We start from the raw sequence: 17,767 nt of genomic DNA, 5'->3' as shown, positions 1-17,767 counted from the left end.
CCTCTTCTACCTGGACTCCCACTTTTAAAGATCTTTCTACCTGCACCCCTGGATCTTGCTGATCCTCCACTCTGCTAAGAATCTTACCTACTTAGGGTATACTTCCTTTCTTTACTTGTCCCGTTACCCCCCACTTTTGCCTTCCACCATCATCACTTTTGTCATTTAATCACTCCTGCCCTCCACACTATCACTGACCTTCCCTTTTTTGTTCTTTCCTCCCCCTCTTTTTTCCCCCCCGCCCCCCTCTTTCCCTGGCTCTGTACTTGCTTATAAACTGTCAAATCTCTAACTTCATCGAGTTCTGACAAAGGTCATCGACCTGAAACGTTAATTCTGTTTCTCTCTCCACAGATGCTGCCTGACCTGCTGAGTATTGCCAGCATTTTCTGTTTTATTGCATACTCCCTTTTGTTTGTTCTTTTTCCCAAAATGTACTTTGCATTTCTTTGGGTTAAACTGCATCTGCCCACTCTGCCAACCTGCCTGTGCCCTCCTGCATTCTTCCTCACAATTTGCCATGCCAACTAATTTGGCATAAACAAACTTGAGTATTGTTCTTTTTGTGCCTTTGTCCAAATCAATATAACTGGAAAACAAGAGGTCCCAGCACGGATCCCTGGAGCACGTCACTACCCGTATGCTGCCAATCCAAAAAAAAATGTACTCTTTCTGTCTGTGTTGTGTCCCCTAGCATCCCTCTCTCGATGCAGCTATTCTCCCTTTAATACCATATGCTTTAATTTTTGCAACAAGTCTTTTATGTGGCATCTTATCAAACCACCATCTGAAAACCCATATATACAATGTCTACCACATTTGCTTAATGCGTTCCGCAATTTCCTTGCAAAATTCAATTAGTCAAGCATGACCTACCCTTTAAAAATCCATGCTGACTGTTCCTGACTAGCTTATGCCTTTCTAAATGTTCAGTAAGCACACTAATTTCTATCCCATATTATGATCTCTTGAAGACAACCCACAATCAGGGTAAGACTAACTGGACAATAATTTGCCGTTTCCCTGATCCCTTATGCCTCATCCCCTTTGCCTTTTTCTGAACGGGATGTGATATCTGCCAACCTGGAAAAATTATAGTTAGTGCCTCCACTGTCTCTTCCCTGTCTGTTCTCGGGACGTGGAGATGCCGGTGATGGACTGGGGTGGACAAATGTAAGGAATCTTACAACACCAGGTTATAGTCCAACACCTGACGAAGGAGAAAGCCTCCGAAAGCTTGTGATTTTCAAATAAAACTGTTGGACTATAACCTGGTGTTGTAAGATTCCTTACATCTGTCTGTTCTCAGCACTCCCCCTTCATTAGTGAATAAAATCCTAAACTGCAGTAAAATTCAATAATTGGGACCAAAACAAAGCTTTGAATTATTGAAATTTGGTACATTAAGGCTCCCCTGCAAACTGAAGGCCGCTATTTCCAGATTTTATTTTTAACGTAGTACCATGTTCAATAAACAATATTGGATCATTCTTTTGTTATTTTGCTTGCAGCTGATGTAATGGCCTACATTGAATCGAAATGCATCTATGACGGGCTCAAGACTGCATGATTCGATTAGTGTACTTTAGATGTATTTTTTTGAGCTGCTGTCTGGAAGTCTGAAGCACCCTTCCAGTCTCGGTTCCTCAATCCACTTGCATGTCTTCCTGAACATTTTCTAAGTTAAAGGCGCTATATAGATGCAAGTTGTTGTTGTGAGAGGATGTTTCATAAGAAAAGCCATTGTCTGCGTATTTTCGACAGAAGATAATTCATAAATGTTTTTATTTAAACCAGTAGTTAGTTGAGTTTGTAAGCTGATCGTACTTCGATTTATAAATAAATTTGGTGGCAATAAAATTGGCAGGCATTCTTTTTGTCTAGTGTTCAGAAAGATCTGAGAGTGGATTGAGGAGAAGTGAGTGGAAGGCTGGTTTACTAGGATACCTGTAGCCTGCAAATCCCAAAAGTTTAATGCATCCTTAATGCAGGGACACTTTATTCTGTTTCTTGGCTGATCATGCCTTGAATTAATTACAAATAAATTGATTGCAATAAAATTCGGGCTTTCCTCCAAAATAGTTGAGCAAACACTTTTGCGAAGACAGTGTCCCTTTTAAAGAGCGCATTGGGTGATGGTTGGGACTGAGGATAGCTTCTCACTTTCTCTTTCCTGTAATGTAGGTACTGTGACGCAATGCCTCGCTCCACGCAGTATCCAGGCAGTAGGCTATTGTTCTGAGATTGATGGCTGCCCTGTTGGTTCAGCCATTGACCCTGTGTTCTAGGGTTTCTCAGACCTGCCCAGGCTCAGCTGGCACTCTGGCCTAAAGCCGTTAAAATGCCTGATAATTGGAGGGAAACACCTGCTTAAGCACTTGCAGTTTCTCCGTCTTCCTGTACTATTATTATCCATATATGACTCAGAGCAACAGACCGTGCCCATATATTTAATTTTGAAAGGTAATTTGGTTGCATATGCAAGCATTTTGAGTCTTTCTTTTAAAGATGCTAGTCTATCCCATTTTATTTGAATTTGAAAGCCTTTTGAAGAAACAACCAGTGTTTATTTCACTTCAGTTGCTGAGATAGTGATGCAGAATGCATCGTGCTTGTTTACTTAAGGAGCTGTCGGTTGGGATTTGGGCGTGGCTAGGAACACAATCATCTGTCAGACTACAAGTGTATGGTTGCAATCACGCCCACGGCTGACTGGCAGCTTCAGAGGTGGTTGTCTAACATCCATTACTATAATCTCAGTCATTAAAGGAGATTGAACTCCTCCCCATCTACCTGCCTAAAAGGGGGTTTTCATTGACTCTCATCTTAGTCCAGTGCTCTCCTGGCCAGCCTTCCATCTTCCACCCTCCATAAAACTGAGCATATACGAAAGTCTGCTGCCCGTATTCTAACTTGCACCAAGTCCTGTTCACCCATCACTCCTGTGCTCGCTACATTGGCTTCCGTTCCATCAACACCTCAAATTTAAAAATTTCCTTCTCGTGTTCAAATCCCTCCATGGTCTCGCCTCTCCCCCTCTCTGTAACCTCCTCCAGCCCAACAACCCTCCGAGATCTCTGCGCTCCTCCGGTTCTTGCCTCTTGTGCATCCTCCACTTCCTTTGCCACCATTGGCTGCATTCAGCTGTCTCTAAGCTCTGGGATTCCCTCCCTCAATCAATCAATCTCTCGCACTCTCGCTCTTTGCCCCCCCCCCTTAAGACACTCCTTAAAACCTACCTTTTTGACCAAACTTTTGGCCACCTCTCCAAATGTCTCCTTTGCTTCTGTGACGATTGTTGTCTGATTTCACCTCTGTGAAGTGCCTTTGGACGTTTTACTATGTTAAAGGCGCTATATAAATGCAAGTAGTTGTTGTGAGAGGATGTTTCATAAGAAAAGCAAAAAGTGCATGATGTTATTCCTGCTTCTGTTGAATAACACTATTGGATCATTGCTATTTTCTGTGCATTTTCAACAAGATAATTCTTAAATGTTTGTTTTACCAGAAATTCGTTGAGTTTCTTTGCTAATCATACTTTGAATAATTTATAAATGAATTTGATTGCAATCAAATTTATTTGTCATTCTTTTTGTCTTATGTTCAGGAAGATATGTGGGTGGATTGGGGAACATTGAGTGAAAGGGTGGTTTATTTGGATACCTGCAAATCCCAATGGTTTAATGCATCCTTATCTCAGGAATATTTTATACTGTGTCATGACCCAAATCACACATGATCAGGAGAAACAGTGGCCTAGAAATTTGATGGCACCTCACCTGTGTTTCAGGTGCAAAATTGGCACCCAAGCATGCAATATGGTGGGTGTGGTGCACTTGCTCATTAATGTACTGGAAGTGCGTCACCCGCCATACTGGTAAAGGCAGAGAAAGAGGCTTCCAGGGCCCGCGCTTGACACAGGCGTCATATACATATGCAAATAAGGGGCCTAATGCCTGTTTCAGCCCCCCCCCCCCATCAAGAACTATGATATAGGGAACGCTGTTTTCCCATGTGTGGAGTACAAAGTGTCAAAGTGAGAACTATCTTCATTCACTCAACGAAATTGTTATGATCTGGAATGAACTGCCTGAAAGGGTGGTGGAAGCAGATTCATTGGTACTTTTCAAAAAGGAATTGCCTGTATACTTAAAAAGGAAACATTTGCAGTGCTATGGGGAAAGAGCAAGGACTAATTGACAGCTGTTTCAGAGAGCTGGCACAGGCACGATGAGCCACATGGCAGCCTCCTGTGCTGTATGATTCTATGAAGGACTATATACTTTCCCCTGAACCTTGAATGCTGCCGAATAAGACTGGCACCAAATGCTGAGGCATTACTTATTTTTGCATCAATTTTTAAAAAAAAAAATGTACCTGAAATTTCTTTTCATTTAATGGGTTGAAGGTCCACAATTGTGAACGGTTGAAATATTTATTTATAACGTTCGTTGCAATTAGCCCTTTTCCAGACAGCTACAGAACTTTCCAAGAGGAAAGGGAGACATTTTACTTGGGATTGTGATTGAATCCATTCTTTTCCAGTAAACACACAATTGGGAGCCACAAATACGTTCAGTTTTGCCGTAAGTTTGATATGGACATTAAGCTTTACCTGATGGAGCTCAAGGCAGTTCGCAATGACCTGAAACGCACGGTAAGTGATTAAAGTTCCAAAATCTGATTCAGTCGATAACTTTGCCTTAAGATCAAGTTAAGGTATGAGCTGTGGAATTCAAATGTATGAAAGACACTGACTGTTCATCTTTAGCATCTGGTTATTGGCCAGATTGAGGGGGAGGAGGTTTAAATGTATCATCTGTGTCTTATTAATGATCCTAAGTTAAATGCTTGGGTGGTCTTAATTTTTTTTTAATTAATGAAAATTCTCAAGTTTACCTTTTTGTTAAGGATGAAATGCTATCAGTTGGTTCTGTCCCAATTGGGAAAATGTTGGTTAATGGGACATTGTGTACCCATCTGTGGGATTTGGGGAGCTGGCTGTCAGAAAGTGGGTAGCTATGTATTTGAGTTGGTTGACCTCCCGTGTGTTTGTCCATGGTGAGTCCATGATGGATAGTGAGAAACTATTCCCTCTGATGGGGCAGTCCAGAACAAGGGGGCTTAATTTTCAAATTAGAGCTAGGCAATTCAAGGGTAATGTCAGGAAGTACTTCTTCACAGAAAGGGTAGTGGAAATCTGGAACACTCTCTCCAAAAAAGCTGGGGAGGCTGGGGGTCAATTGAAAAATTCAAAACTGAGATTGATCGATTTTTGTTAAGCAAGGGTATTAAGGGTTATGGAACCAAGGCAGGTCAATGGAGTTAAGATACAGATCAGCCATGATCTAATTGAATGGCGGAACAGGCTTGAGGGGCTAAATGGCCTACACCTGTTCCTATAACTCGGAGGATACAGTCTGTCACTTGTGTGTAGTTGATGTCCTTCTAGGATTGTGCACTGTATAGTGCCCTATCTGATCATATTGTGCTTTTGTTCACGTGATGCTCTGCTGCCTCGCAATCTTGAAAACGCTAACTTACTGTCAATGGGGAACATTATAGAAGGATACAAATAATGAATTGATTTACATAAATTTGTAAATATCCATGAATTCAAAATTTGAAAATAAAATATTGATGATGAAATGAATAAAAACTAATTGAAGTTTTTAAAATCAATAATTAGTGGAGCTGATTACACCAATATGAATTGAAAAATGTAAAATTAGATGTTTCATGTAATACATATTCATGACTGGAAATCTTAAAAATAATGACTAAATGAATACTGATAAATATAACAGAGAATGATTGGCTATACATGGAAAAATAGTTGGGGAGAGGCCATATTGGCACAGGAGTGGGCCTCAGATGTCCCAGGAGATGGCATTCAGGACTGGGGAAGAGGTGACAATGGCATGGAGGCTTGATCAGTGGCTGGGGAGAAAAAACTTGACAGGGTGCCAATTAAAAGTTTCTGAGCAGCATTTTAACATGAAGGACATTAAGACACCATGCCTCGCAGGCAGAAGGGGACTGCAGAGGACCCGGAGGCACAGACTCTGATCTCCCTAGAGGCAGCAGTCAGGGCAGAAGCTAACGGACATACGAGAATGATGGAGAGGAAAAGACCAGCTGGTCCATCAAGCCTGTCCCACACTCACGATGCCTGGAGCATTCAGATTGGACTCTTCCTCCCCTCTTTCCCCACCCCCCCGTCCCCACCAGCAGCCATGTAATCTCCAGGAAGAGACAAAAAAAAACAGAAAAAGAAACCCAGGAGCTTGATATCTTAAAAAGCGTTTTATATATTCTATAATTAAGAAAATAAATTTAGAGGGACTGTGCCTAGAGGCAACAGGAGCAGGAGATTAGCAGGAGGAGGTAGGAAGCAGATTTTAAATTTCGGAGGAGGGCAGGAGGTTAAAAAGTTGGAAAGACCCAAAAAAAAGAAAAAACACAATTAAATTTGAAGTGTAAAAAAAAGTGGTGAAAATATAAGTGAATCTGTGACTTATCGGAAGAAAAACCAAGGTGTTGGATGGAGTATCTGAAAATTCGTTGTAACTTGGGGAACGGGAGCTTTCTAGCACTGTCTAGTGGTGGAAATGCGCAACTGTGGGCGTGTCTGTGTGACAGCTAAACGAGTAACAGGAAATCCTATCGAGGTGCCATCTAGAGTCAGGACAGAATGGTGATGCCCAAATAAGGAATGTGCACCATCCCTAGCAAATTTAATGGCCCAGAATTTGCTGTCAAAATAACAGTGAGGCTAAGGGCGCTCACCGTTATTTATGATGAGGTTAACTGCGCTCACCGTTATTTATGATGAGGTTAACTGCGCTCACCGTTATTTATGCGCAAATCGCACAGCAACTTCAGGCGAGGGCAGATGCGTGGTTAAACACGGAAACCTGGAGGGTGCTGTCCGACACGCGCCACGCCGCTGTTAGCTTCGCGAAAACGACATCTCGCTGTCTGACTTACCATTAAAATACATTTAACGGCGTGAAGTTCCTGTATCTGCACAGAAGATACGAACGAAACTCACCACAGAAAGTTAGGGCTTGTCCATTTCCGTCTAAGTACCCTTTTTAAAGGTGTGATAAGTGTTAATTACTGCCAAACAACCTCTCTGGCACTGAAAATTAACAATTACAAGTGTGGAGTCTCATTCCTTCAGCTTTTAATTGTTGTTGGAGATTTAAAAAAAATGAAATGACTTTTTTTAAAACAAACATTTTCTTTGTCTTTTTTTCCTCTCTCTCTTAATCCAATCTTTCTTTCCCTCTCTTTATTTCGCTTTCTGTACTTGATTTGACTATGAATTCACCATTATAACTTACACTTCCTGGTTCAGACTCTGCGTTGGGTCATTTCACGATCCTTCAGTTTGATTGGTTAGGGAGATATTCAGTTGCTTGCCCTGTTCACACAGATCCCAGATATTCTGTAGCGCCGTTTCCATCTCCCACTTTCAGCAACATCCAGTGCAAGATCTCATGGGACTTAAACGGGCAAGGGCAAGTCTAATTAATGGCAGGCGCCGTTCGTTGACTGGCTCCAGCAAATTCTGGCCCATAAGCTTGTTATAGAAGTGCGACAGTGTACTTCGTTTCCGTTCTTCAAGGTAGACACCTAATACGCAAGGGATTGTACCTGCTACCCTGTACTCTGTGATGGCGAGCTTGCTGAATGTGGATCACAAGAGCGTGGACACAGCAGATTTAACGGACACAACACTGTGAGCTGCTGCACATAATTTTGCAATATGCGCTTCCAGCGGGCGAGGCTCAACACTGGGAGCACGCAATAGGAAAATTTTCCTTCTGGTGTCTGGCTGGCATGGTTGTGAAGCAAAGAGGCTGATGTGTCTGGTGCAATTTAAAGTGGGAGGAGAAGAGTCTCAAGTGCCTGATGATGTTGGGGGCGGGGAGGCAAATAAAACTCCAGTTTTAAAGCTATGTTAAGAGTGTCTGGCTGAGGTGTGATTGGCACAGAGCTGGTGACTAGTTTATAGGTGGGGGAGGTGCGATGGTGCATTCTGTCTGCGGATGAGGTGCATCACCAGGGTACTAAAGGGGTTTATTACTCTCAATATTTATGACACTGCCTCATTTCTGTGAGTTGTCTCTTGTCCATCTGTAGACCCCACTTTCCTTGTTGCAGCTATACTTCCTGCTTTATCCCCTCCCCCGAAGGACCGGAGCAAATAAACTGACCCATGTTAGTTACAATTTACCCTCTGTATTCACAGGTCAGTGATGACAGTAGTCATTCAACTCTTAACCATTACATACACCTGCAAGAAAGGCCCTTAAAACAGACCATAACCAGGTGAGAGAGTAGAGCAGATAGCAAGCCTGTCTGTTTGTGTTTCACACTCTGTTACTGAGATCAATAATGCCTGCTGTTTTACCTGTATCAATGTATATGTTTGTGTAGCTCCTAGAATTAGTGTGTGACAAATTCCTGGAGCGTCTCTCCTTACATGGGCTATTTGTAAAAGAGACTAGAAATTACTAGAATATCTCATCTCTGTACACTGTGTGTGTATGTGAGAGGGTCTGTGTAATGGATATGACAAATAACAACTGTTTTGTCTGCCTCAGTTTAGCAACAAGGAATTATTTCAGTGCTGGTTCATTAATTCTGTTTTTATTTCATGCAGGCAAGCTCTGACTCTTCTCTTTGACACCTACCAAAATGAGGTGGATAACTTTCTGCTAGCAGAGGTAAGTTGCATAGCAATGAAACAATGCTTTGAGGACGTTTTTGTTTGGTGCCCTAGGTCGGCCTGTGTTTATATTTTGTTGGATGAGCAACAAGCTTAAACATCTGTTAAACTAGTAGAACTGCTTACTCTCATCCCTCCTAAGAGCAATTTCTTTGTTTGTGTTTCTTTGTTCCCCTGAAATTTTCCTTCATTTTCCCTTTTTTTTTCCTGAAGGAGCTGACTCTTTCAGGATTATCCATGCCTTTGTTACCTCTAGACTTGACTATTCCAATGCTCTCCTAGCCAGCCTCCTATCTTCCACCCTTCATAAACTTGAGCTCATCTAAAACCCTACTGCCGGTATCCTAACTCGCACTAAGTCCTGTTCACCCATCACCCCTTCACCCCCCCCATCCCCCCCATGCTTGTTGACCTACATTGGCTCCCGGTCTGGCAACGCCTCGAATTTTAAAATTCTCATCCTTGTTTTCAAATCCCTCCATGGCCTCGTCCATCGCTATCTCTGTAACCTCCTCCAGCCCTAAAACCTTCCAAGATCTCTGCGCTCCTCCAGTTCTTGCCCCTTGAGCATCCCCAATTTTAGTCGCTCCACCATTGGCGGCTGTGCCTTCAGCTGCCTAGACCCTAAGCTCTGGAATTCATTCCCTAAACCTCTCCGCCTCTCCACCTCTCTCTCCTCCATTAAGACGTTCCGTAAAACCTACCTCTTTGATCAAGCTTTTGGCCACCTGTCCTAATATCCCCAAATGTGGCTCGGTGTCAAATTTTGTTTGATAACACTCCTGTGAAGCGTTTTGGGACGTTATCCTACATTAAAGGCGCTATATAAATGCAAGTTGTTGCTGTTGTTGATGATGATGATGATGATGCTTCAGTAGCCCTGTTGGACCTCACCCGAGTGACCATTCTTTACGTTTTGGCTTCGACAGTGAGTGTTGGTAGGTTGTTTAACCATGAAAGGTGGGGGGGAGGGAAGGAGTAGAGAAACAGCAGCAGAATGAGGCCAAGCCTTATCTTGTCCTCACCCAAAGCCTACGCTTCCACCTTTCCCAGCAGTGATCACTGGGCACACTAACCCCTGCACAGTGGTCAGTAGAGAAGTGGTATTTGGTTCATGAGGGACCCTGTTTGCTTGTGTAAATGTCATCTAGCAGTAGCTCCGAGATTATTGAGAAAAAAGCCAAAGACCTCTCTTACATCTTATATGAAGAAAGGTATCTGTTTCAGTACTGCACCTGGATCATTTGCTCAAGTCCTGGTTTGGGGTTGATATGGCTCATAATTTCTCACCTCAGATAGTGCCCCTCCCATCGACATCAAAGAGCACAAGGATTATTAGTTCACTAGGCTATCAGATATCTTGAGATGGCAGAATTGCCAATTAGTCCTGTGAAGAGATTACTGTGCTCGCTGTGTACAGTTACTGAACGAGAGAGTGTCTTGGGGATGTTGCTGTTTCTCTTGCTTATTGAATGTATCTTTTGTTACTTGCAGGTCGATCATTCACAGAAGGCGGAGAGGGTGGTGCAGTCTGTGATGGCTATTTGCAATGCACTTGCCTTAGTCGAAACGCAGGAGATAACCAATGCCCTGAACCAGCTGCCACCCTGCCCCTCTCGGCTGCATCCCAGGATACAGAAGGTACGGAAAGCCACTTCCAGTTACTTCCTAACTCCCAAATGCAGCTGATGTTTTTATCAGTTGCTCTCGTCATGTTTCATTTAGCTCTGTTTAAAGGAACCCAAATGACGAGTGAAGATCTCTGATTAGAAATTGTTTTATTTTCTTCCTCTCAGCTATTTTTACACACGTTACTATTTCCTGGTGACCAGTTTTGTGCCAATTGGCTATCTTGAGATGACGCATTATTTACCCTGTTTCCAGCTCAAGTCACAGTCTGAGCCATGTCCTTCCTGGCTGCTGGCAGAAAACCTTTCCAATCTTTCCTCAAGCAGTGCATGAAATAAAGAAAGAAAGAACTTGCATTTATATCGCACCTTTCACAACCTCAGGACGTCCCAAAGCACTTCACAACTAATGAAGCACTTTTGAAGTGTAGTCACTGTTGTAATGTAGGAAACACAGCAGCCAATTTGTGCACAGCAAGGTCCCACAAACAGCAGTGAGATAAATTGCCATATAATCTGTTATTTTTTTTTACTGGTATTGTTTGAAGAATAAATATTGGCCAGGTCACTGGGGAGAATTCCCCTGCTCCTCTTCGAATAGTGCCATGCGATCTTTTGCGTCCACCTGAGAGGACAGACGGGGCCTCGGTTTAACGTCTCATCCCAAAGATGGCACCTCCGGCAGTGCATCACTCCCTCGGTGCTGCACTGGAGTCCATCAGCCTGGATTATGCGTTCTCAAGTCGCTGGAATGGGACTTGAACCCATGACCTTCTGACTCAGTGGCGAGAGTGCTACCACTGAGCCATAGCCGACACTCTATACTATAATAGGTTACGTTTTCAGCTCTTTTATTTCTCAATTTTGTCGTCTTCTCTGAAGGTAACGATTCATATTAGGATAACGTTCCACCGGTATTGGTCGGCCTTCTCATATCTTGTGAGTCACTATTCCTCGTGAAATATGGGCAGTTTGAGGCACTGACCTACATTGGCTCCCAGTCCAGCGACGCCTTGGTTATAATATTGTCATACTTGTTTTCGAAACCCACCATGGCCTCGCCCCTCCCTATCTTTGTAACCTCCTCCGGTCCTTATAACCCTCCGAGATCTCTGCGCTCCTCCAGACCTCTTGCGCATCCCCGATTTTTACTGCTCCACCATTGGCAGCTGTGCCTTCAGCTGCCGAGGCCCTAAGCTCTGGAATTCCCTCCCAAACCTCTCCGCCTCTCTCTTCCCCCTTTTTAAGACGCTTCTGGAAACCTACCTCTTTGACAAAGCATTTGGCCACCTGTCCTAATATCTCCTTATTTGGCTTGGTGTCAAATTTTGTTTGATGATTGCTTCTGTGAAGTGCCCTGGGATGTTTTACTACATTAAAGGCGCTACATAAATGCAGATCGTTGTTAACTCACTACCTGCCAGGCATTAGAACTCAGCATAAAACGCACTTCACCTAGGACCTTTACAGCTGGCGGAAAGATTGGACTTTCGTCCCATGAGTCTGGGTTGAACCCAGGGGTGAAAGGTGAAGATACTTAACCTACTGTGCCACCCAGTCTGTTAATTTTAAAAACAGGAGTTGATGTTTTGCACTCAGAATAAGTAATCTTGAGGCTTATGTATTTGAGAACTTAAGGAATGCTCTCCCTTTTCATGTCACAAGATTCAGGCTAAAAGTAACTATTACATAGCAGTACATAAAATGTACAGCACAGAAACGAGCCATTTGGCCCAACTGGTCCATGCTGGTGTTTATTGTTTTCAGCTGTTGCATTTTGAAAGCTGTTCACATTTCAAATAATGGAAGTGTTGATAAACCCGTTTACGTCACAGAATCAACGGTGTTTTGTGGTGGGAAGGAATTGGCATGGAATCCATTTCTGCCTGTTTCTGAGATTGGCGAGATGCTGGGCGCCTTTGGAAGTTCCACCCAGTGTATAGCCAACGATAAGTATGTTTGCATGACAATTGTAGAAGGAGCCATTGACTGCTCGCTGCCCCATCATGAATCTCCTGCCTAAAAATGCAGTGTTTTGTTGAAGAACAAGTGATCCTCGTATTAAGTTCCAGAGGCTATTTTGAGCCCACTTCTCTTTCATCTGTGGCCCTTGCCATACTTTGTACTCTACGTGCATCTTAGGACTCTGCCATTCCCTCTCTTTTTCTTGCTTTCCAGCAAAATGAGGTAAGGGAATCACAAGACAAATACAGATGAGGGAGGTCATTCGGCCCATCTTAATTCATTGATTCAGCAAAGTGTTAGACTAATCCATCCGCCTCTCCATTGCACCATCTAGTTTTTATTAAATGAGTTCCAGGGTTTTATTAAATGGGTTCCAGGGTTTTCACCTCCACTACTCTATCTGGGAGTCCATTACATGTGTTGATCACCACTTGTGTGAAGAACTTCCTGACATCAAGTGCCTTGGGACATTTTACTACATTAAAGATGCGCGTTGTAGTAGTAGTAGTAGTATCAGTCCTCAATTTGCCCTTTACTAGTTTGAACCTGTGTACCCTTGTCCTTAGTTTGCCTTTTATTATCATATATAAAAGTCATTTCTCAGTCTCTTGCTTTCAAGACTGAAAAGTCTATGTTTCTTTGTAATTTCCTTGTAACTCGGACCACTATATCGTTCCATAGTGCAGCGCGTCAAAGCGTTCCTGAAAGTGGCCTTTGAGCATGACATTGGCTGCGATTACAGCCCGCAATAAAAAGTTAGTGCATGTCATTGCTCCAACTGGACACAGGTTAGCTGCTTATCACTCCAGATACTTGAGCACACACTCTAAGCTGACACTTCAGCATGGTACTGAGGGAGCGCTGCACTGTTAGAGGTGCCTTTTTTTTTTGTGGATGATACGTCTGCCCTTCAGATGGACATAAAACATTCCGCGGCACTATTTAGAGAAGAGCTGGGGTGTTCTCCCTGGTATCCTGGCAAACATTTATTCCTCAACCAATGCCTAAAACAGATTATCTGGTGATTATCTCACTGCTGTTTGTGGGACCTTGCTGTGCGCAAATTGGCTGCCGCGTTTCCTACATTACAACGGTGACTATACTTCAGAAAGCATTTCATTGGCTGTAAAGCACTTTGGGACGTCCTGAGGACATGAAAGGCGCTGTAATAAATTCAAATCTTTCATTCTTTACTTCTTTGTGACTGACTGGTCAGGAATTAGGAGAAATTTCTAATGAGGACTGTGGTGTTGTGGTACTTGTGTATTTATACTGAATATATTATATATTTTATAATTAAATACCAGCTGTTTTTTGGCCTCAAAATATCCACATTGCTGTTGAACTTGAGAAAATGGGTTGGGCAGGGACAGCTGGAAGCACAAACTACAATGTACCCTGCAGTGTGTAACAGGCTTACTGGTTAATCTGTTTTCTTTCATATCTCTGCAGGATCCCAGTATGCTGACAAGAAGAGAGAACAGAGGTATGGGATTGGGCTTTTCATCAGCTTTGTATTTTAATGGTTGGTTCTGTGAGTGCTACCCATCAGGAAGAGGGAATAACAACCACGGAATGGGTCATATCCCACCTCATTCCGTGATGGCCTCTGTCATCTCCCAAGGGAACTCTCAGTGGTCTGACGTGCTAAAAGGTTACTTTTGTGTTAGAGGTAACAAAGAGCATCCCAGTATCGCACCCAACCAACACTTTAAGTTCTTCACCGGAACAGTTTGGAAAATTTAAGGTGTTGGCTGGGTTCCCGCCATTGAAGAGGGAAACCTTCATTCCCTGCATCAGGCCTGAATCCTAGGGCCCAAAAGGTGAAAGGTCACTTTGTATCCATCAATTCCATTGGCTACTGTGTGGCCCTTTGTTGATTGCACGCAACTTTCTATCTTGTATTCGAATTCACTTCAGCTTTTCAATCTCTTCCCCCAACTCCCTCTCCCCGAAGCTCTCCTCTGAAGGTACCGACTCTTGCTGGGTTGAAGTTCCATGGGCACCAGCAATCTTGCCTAAGTGACCGTTCTTCATGTGTGAGCCAGCACAGAGAGTGCGGTAAGGTTGTTCTACTGTGGAAGGCATCACATCCAAGCCCAATCTGGTCCTCACCTGATGTGTGCACGTGCACTTTCCAGCAGGAGTCGCTGGATAGCAATCAGTGGGAACTTTAACTGTGTTCCTCACCCCTCCCTCCTTTCCCTGGTGCTGAACCCAATTGTAGCACCCCAACTGAGTAAACTAACTTGGCACAGACTAGGAATTGAACGTGGGACCTTCTGGTTTGTGTGGCTGAGTAATTGACCAGGTGATGCCATTGGGCTAGCCAGTATACTGAAGGTTAATATATGTTTAGCAGTGGAAAGTGAACTGAGTAAATGCCTTTTTGTGCACAGAGCTTCCTGTTAAAGCTGCTGGAAGGAAATGATTGAGATCAGGAAAGGATTAAATAATCAGCCGCTTTGTTTTTTTGAAATTCTTACCAAAAAGAATACATTTTAAAATACTTCCTGTACCAGCCCTTTGCCATCTGGACCCATGCAGGTTATATACAACAGGGCAAAATGTGGCAGTCCAGCACTGCTTAGAAATTATGGTCTTATTTCTGCCTGTTTGCTCTCATTGGTTTTACTGAATGAGATGTTGGATTTTGTTTTTAACCATTATATAGCACCTTTAACGTAGTAAACCGTCCCAAGGCGCTTCACAGGAGAGATTATCAAACAATACTTGACACTGAGCCACATCAGGAGATATTAGGACAGGTGACCAAAAGCTTGGTCAAAGAGGTAGGTTTTAAGGAGTGTCTTAAAGGGGGAGAAGTTTAGGGAGGGACTTCCAGAGCTTAGGTCCTAGGCAGCTGAAGGTACGGCCGCTAATGGTGGAACGATGAAAATCGGGGATGCACAAGAGGCAAGAATTAGAGGAGCGCAGAGATCTCGGAGGGTTGCAGGGCTGGAGGAGGTCACAGAGATAGGGAGGGGGTGAGGCCACGGAGGGATTTGAAAACAAGGATGAGAATTTTAAAGTCGAACCTTTCCCGGACCGGGAGCCATTGTAGGTCAGCGAGCACAGGGGTGATGGGTGAACGGGACTTGGTGCGAGTTAGGATACTGGCAGCAGAGTTTTGGATGAGTTCAAGTTTATGGAGGGTGGAAAATGGGAGGCTGGACAGGAGAGCATTGGAATAGTCAAGTCTAGAGGTAACAAAGGCATGGATGAGTTGTGATGACCCACTTGGAGTATGCCCCCAGATTAAGAATGGGTGCTATGGTGGTTGTTAGCACCAGTGGAATTGTATCCCAGCATGCGTTTGTGCCTTCAGGAGAGGGGGGGAGGGAAGAAAATTTAAACTATGGTCTAATCGTGCTCTAGAAGGCCTAATTTCATCTGGAATTTGAAAGTTGTTATTACTGTACATTGATTTGAGAACTAACCCCTGTAAAACCTTAAGCAGACTACAGAGAGCCTTCCATTTTACATTGAAATTGAGCAGTCAGCTTTTTATTTCTGATTACATGCATGGTGTATTCTGTCATCCTCTGCTTAACCTTCTCCATGAGAAATAAACGTCCCTCGGGCTTTTGGGGGAAATAATTCTATTTGCTGTTGGAATGTTAGTGTCATATCAATCTTAGAAATCTTCCATAATTGAAAGCTCATGGGAGGAGTGCATCTGCCTTTTGTCAGAATCTTTATCAGACCAGTTTTGGAGGCCTTTAGGGGACAAACCTCTAGTTTATAGGGAATGCTAAGCATATAATGTGGGCCCTGAAGGGTGACTAGCATTATGTAGTTTCTTGAAATCCAATTTTTTTTCCTACAAATTCCCCCTCCCCCCCCCCCCCCCCCCACCTCAGTTTTTGAGTCTTTTTTGAATCAGATTTTTTTTATATCCTTTTCTCGCTTCCCCTAGAGGCACTGAATCTTGCAGTTCCATGACTGCCAGGTCACCTATAGTACCTCACTTGAAAAAGTGAGGATATATAAAAAGAAAGGATATGTTGGCCTTGGAAGGAGTGCAGCACAGATTCACCAGAATGTTACCAGGGCTCCAAGGGTTAAATTATGAGGAGCGTTTACATAAACTAGGCTTGTATCCCCTGGAATGTAGAAGGTTAAGGGGTGAATTGATTGAGGTTTTTAGCATTTTGAAGGGAATTGGTAAGTTAGATAGAGAGAAACTTTTTTCACTGGTGGGGGAGTCTAGGTCAAGGGGACATAACCTTGAAATCAGAGCCAGGTCATTCAGGAGAGAAGTTAGGAAACACTTCAAGCAATGGGTGGTAGAAGTGAGGAACTTTCTCCCACAAGAGGCAGTAGATTCTAGTTCAATTAATAATTTGAAACTGAGATCGATAGATTTTTGCTAGCCAAGGGCATTCAGGGATATGGAGCCAAGGCGGGTGGATGGAGTTAGGATACAGATCAGCCATGATTTCATTGAATGGCAGAACCGGCTCGAGGGGCTGAATGGCCTACTCCTGTTCCTATGTCCCTATGACCGTTTTTCATGAGTGAGTCTAGATGATGAGTGGCTGCAGGCTAGCTCTTCCTTTTCTGTCATCCATATATGCATTTTTCTAGCAAGAATCATTGACCGCTAATTAGGAAATTGAACTCTTGGCTGATTCTCCCTTCCATAGCCCAGGAGTACTGAGGCCACTTGTAGGACTGCCACTCTGACTGAGATCAGCTGATACAGCACAGACCAGGGGGTCAAACCTAGGACCTCTTTGGTTCAGTTGCACACTGCCTCCATCAACTGAGGCATTAGGAGAGCCCCTCAATCTCAGCAATACATGGCATTGATGCTCAATGTCACATTAAAAACAGAATGCAATATGTTGATAAAGTAAGATTAATTACTATCTCTTTCTTTCTCTCTTATGCAACAGCTAAAATAGGGGAAGCACTAACAGCCGCTATCTTGGATCTGGTGGAACTCTACTGCAACAGCTTCAACGCAGATTTCCACACGGTGGTTCCGAGTCGGAAGGACACTCAAAAGCAGAGTGCTTGCCTCATTGATAGTCCTCTCAGTTTCACCATCTATGCAGCACACAGGATTCCCATCTCATGGGCAACTAGGTGAGCGGATTAAGTTTAGCCTGTAGAATAAGGTTGGGTGTTGCCCTGTTATTTGGGCATCGACACAGCATGTGGAGCGGCCTGGAAAAGCATTGGTCATTTCCATTCAGGGGTGGAAGTTGTAGCGTTAGCTTTCCCAAGAAGATGGGCGGACCACTTTCTTAATTAATACTGAGTTTATTTCGTGGGGGGATGGAGCTGGCCACCAATAAAACCTTTTGGGACTGTGCTGGGTTGAAAATGAAGAAGCAAAGGAAAATACTTGCATTTATGTAGTGCCTTATCCAGAAACATCCCAAAGTGCTTCAGATGCGTTGAGTTACTTTGAGATGGAGACACT

At 43.5% G+C, this 17,767-nt stretch overlaps 1 protein-coding gene across 1 annotated transcript in view; it reads left to right on the top strand.

The window, feature by feature from the left end:
- Positions 1-17,767, top strand: part of pik3c2b (phosphatidylinositol-4-phosphate 3-kinase, catalytic subunit type 2 beta) — a 133,505-nt gene that overhangs the window by 49,766 nt on the left and 65,972 nt on the right. Inside the window, exons 6-11 of the mRNA XM_068007650.1 lie at positions 4,546-4,657; positions 8,261-8,340; positions 8,675-8,738; positions 10,235-10,381; positions 13,786-13,819; positions 17,235-17,427. Coding sequence (XP_067863751.1) covers positions 4,546-4,657; positions 8,261-8,340; positions 8,675-8,738; positions 10,235-10,381; positions 13,786-13,819; positions 17,235-17,427 — 630 coding nt within the window. The remainder of the gene's footprint in view (positions 1-4,545; positions 4,658-8,260; positions 8,341-8,674; positions 8,739-10,234; positions 10,382-13,785; positions 13,820-17,234; positions 17,428-17,767) is intronic.

Source organism: Heptranchias perlo, chromosome 27, assembly GCF_035084215.1.
Source record: "Heptranchias perlo isolate sHepPer1 chromosome 27, sHepPer1.hap1, whole genome shotgun sequence".
In the NCBI taxonomy this organism is placed as follows: domain Eukaryota; kingdom Metazoa; phylum Chordata; class Chondrichthyes; order Hexanchiformes; family Hexanchidae; genus Heptranchias; species Heptranchias perlo.
Note: the sequence above shows the minus strand (reverse complement) of the source record. Positions and strands in the feature narration are given on the sequence as shown.